The sequence below is a fragment of the Sinocyclocheilus grahami genome, unplaced genomic scaffold (genome assembly GCF_001515645.1).
Source record: "Sinocyclocheilus grahami isolate Dianchi unplaced genomic scaffold, SAMN03320097.WGS_v1.1 scaffold9270.1, whole genome shotgun sequence".
NCBI lineage: Eukaryota > Metazoa > Chordata > Actinopteri > Cypriniformes > Cyprinidae > Sinocyclocheilus > Sinocyclocheilus grahami.
Window position 1 is genome coordinate 25,283 of NW_015512502.1, and position 2,006 is coordinate 27,288.

The 2,006-nt window shown below is 39.8% G+C and overlaps 1 protein-coding gene across 1 annotated transcript in view; it reads right to left on the reverse strand.

The window, feature by feature from the left end:
• LOC107578192 (fibronectin-like) overlaps positions 1–2,006 on the reverse strand; it is a gene marked incomplete at its 3' end in the record, with an annotated part of 7,122 nt that overhangs the window by 4,153 nt on the left and 963 nt on the right. The window contains exons 2-4 of the mRNA XM_016264173.1: positions 622–777; positions 405–533; positions 55–198 (exon numbers count right to left, since the gene is read on the reverse strand). Coding sequence (XP_016119659.1) covers positions 55–198; positions 405–533; positions 622–777 — 429 coding nt within the window. The remainder of the gene's footprint in view (positions 1–54; positions 199–404; positions 534–621; positions 778–2,006) is intronic.

Below are 2,006 nucleotides of genomic sequence, written 5' to 3' on the forward strand. Positions count from 1 at the left end.
TGTGTGTGCACGAGAGAGGGAACATGTGCCCCATAAAAGATGCTGTTTACTCACTAGCGAAAGACTGCTGAGGCTCGCAGCTCAACTCTCCAATGCCATTTCCATAGCAGTAACATCTGTAGTGGATTCCCTGAATGGGTTTGTCCCAGGACTCTCCAATCTGATAGAACACTCTAGTCTCTGGCTCCTGGCACTGATCTGGAAATGGAAATCGGAGTAACACGGTCATTATCCAATCATTAGTTCGGTCATTTATAGGGAACAAGGCTAAAACTGCTGATCCTAAGGCTCCAATTTGGAGGAAAAGACACTCTAATTGTTTCAAGAAATGTTCAATTAAGCAAATGAAGGCAAATGTCTCATTTCACTTCTAATTGATGAAATCCTAGAAGTGGCTGGCTTACCGATAGCGTCACACTTCCAGCGTCCACGGCCTTGACCGAAACAAGTGCAGTTCATCATGTAGCCTTCGTCATGCTGTTTAGTAAAAGTTTGATTTACTTCGTAGGTCAAATTATCCACAATGCACTGGTCTGAAGATGAAAAGACATATATGTACATTTACACAAGGATGCATAACTTCATCCATTACAAATGGGAGAGAGAAATGACAACTCTCACCTTTGAGTTGAGAGTAGGCGATGCAGCTCCATTCTCCACGGCCACTGCCCACACATGTACAGCGCATCATGTGACCCAGAACATCATGGCGTCTATCCCATTGATCTCCCACACGATACATTACACCCTCACCAGTGGTACACACCTCCTCATGAGCTGATGAAAACCATTCATCATTAACACTTACATCAGTAAACAGCAGAAATATATTTAATCATTCACTTGTAGCTCCTGCGATGTTGACATTGTTCACAAACTTCTAAATTATCCTGAACTGTCCTGGAAAAGATAACCAAACTTCAAGGCTGTTCAGCCAATGAGATGAGCATATATCTGTTTTGGGGGCACTTGAGAACTTCCAAATTGCAACCCTCTAAATCCTTCAAAGAACAAGAATAAGCATGAAGTACAGGGAACTTGGCAACTATATACAGTATATATTAATATAGTGCTTTATACAATACAGATTGTTTCAAAGTAGCTTCACAGTAATAAACAAGAAAATAATAGTATTAATGATGCAAAGTTCTTGAATTATGAAATAAATACAATTTCAACCGTGAAGCAGATCTTGAAAGGCAATTGTGTCTATTCAGTTCAATTTAGCTCAATGTTGATTCAGTCGAGTTCAGTGACAGTGTCAACATTGCAAAGTTCATTAAATCAATTTAACTAAAAAGCGTCTCAGAATTTTTTTTTTAATTATTTAAGTCAATCAGTTCAGTGTTGATTCAGTTGAGTTCAATAATAGTGAAAGTTCATCAAATTAGGAAACAAACTTAATTCAGCAAAAAGTAGCTCTACAACATCAGAGTAAAAATTTAGTTTGAGGATGAAAAACTCAATCCAGTTAACTGAATTGTTTTTAATGACCTAAAGAGATCAGTATAATTAATCAGTTAAGTAATTTGGGGGTCAATTAGGGTCAAACAGCTACAACTCAATCCTAATGACCATAGATCCAAAAAGCTCAAGGCAGTTCCTCATAATCAGCCTGGGATATCTCTGATTGGTGTATCTGGTAAATAAAAGGGGATGAGAGCGAGGAAATCTCTCCAAGGTTTAGAGTGGAGGAGGTTACACAGCCGACCCTGGAGACCAGCCAGATGTATATGCTCCACTGCCAACCAGACTCTGGTCCAAAGCCAACCTCCCCTCCGTCTGCAGTCCCGCACAGCCGAGGGGCCACGGCTATCACAGAAATGTGTGCTTAAACAATAGCAGAAACTTCGTTTTGAACATTCAGTACAGTAAGTAAAACCTACAAATCCAGATATTACTTGTACTGAAAACCAAAACTGTTGATGCTTGATAATTGTTCCTGTGTCGAGACAAGTATCTCTGCCCCCTACAAAACAAACACTATGGGGCAACACAAAGAGCAG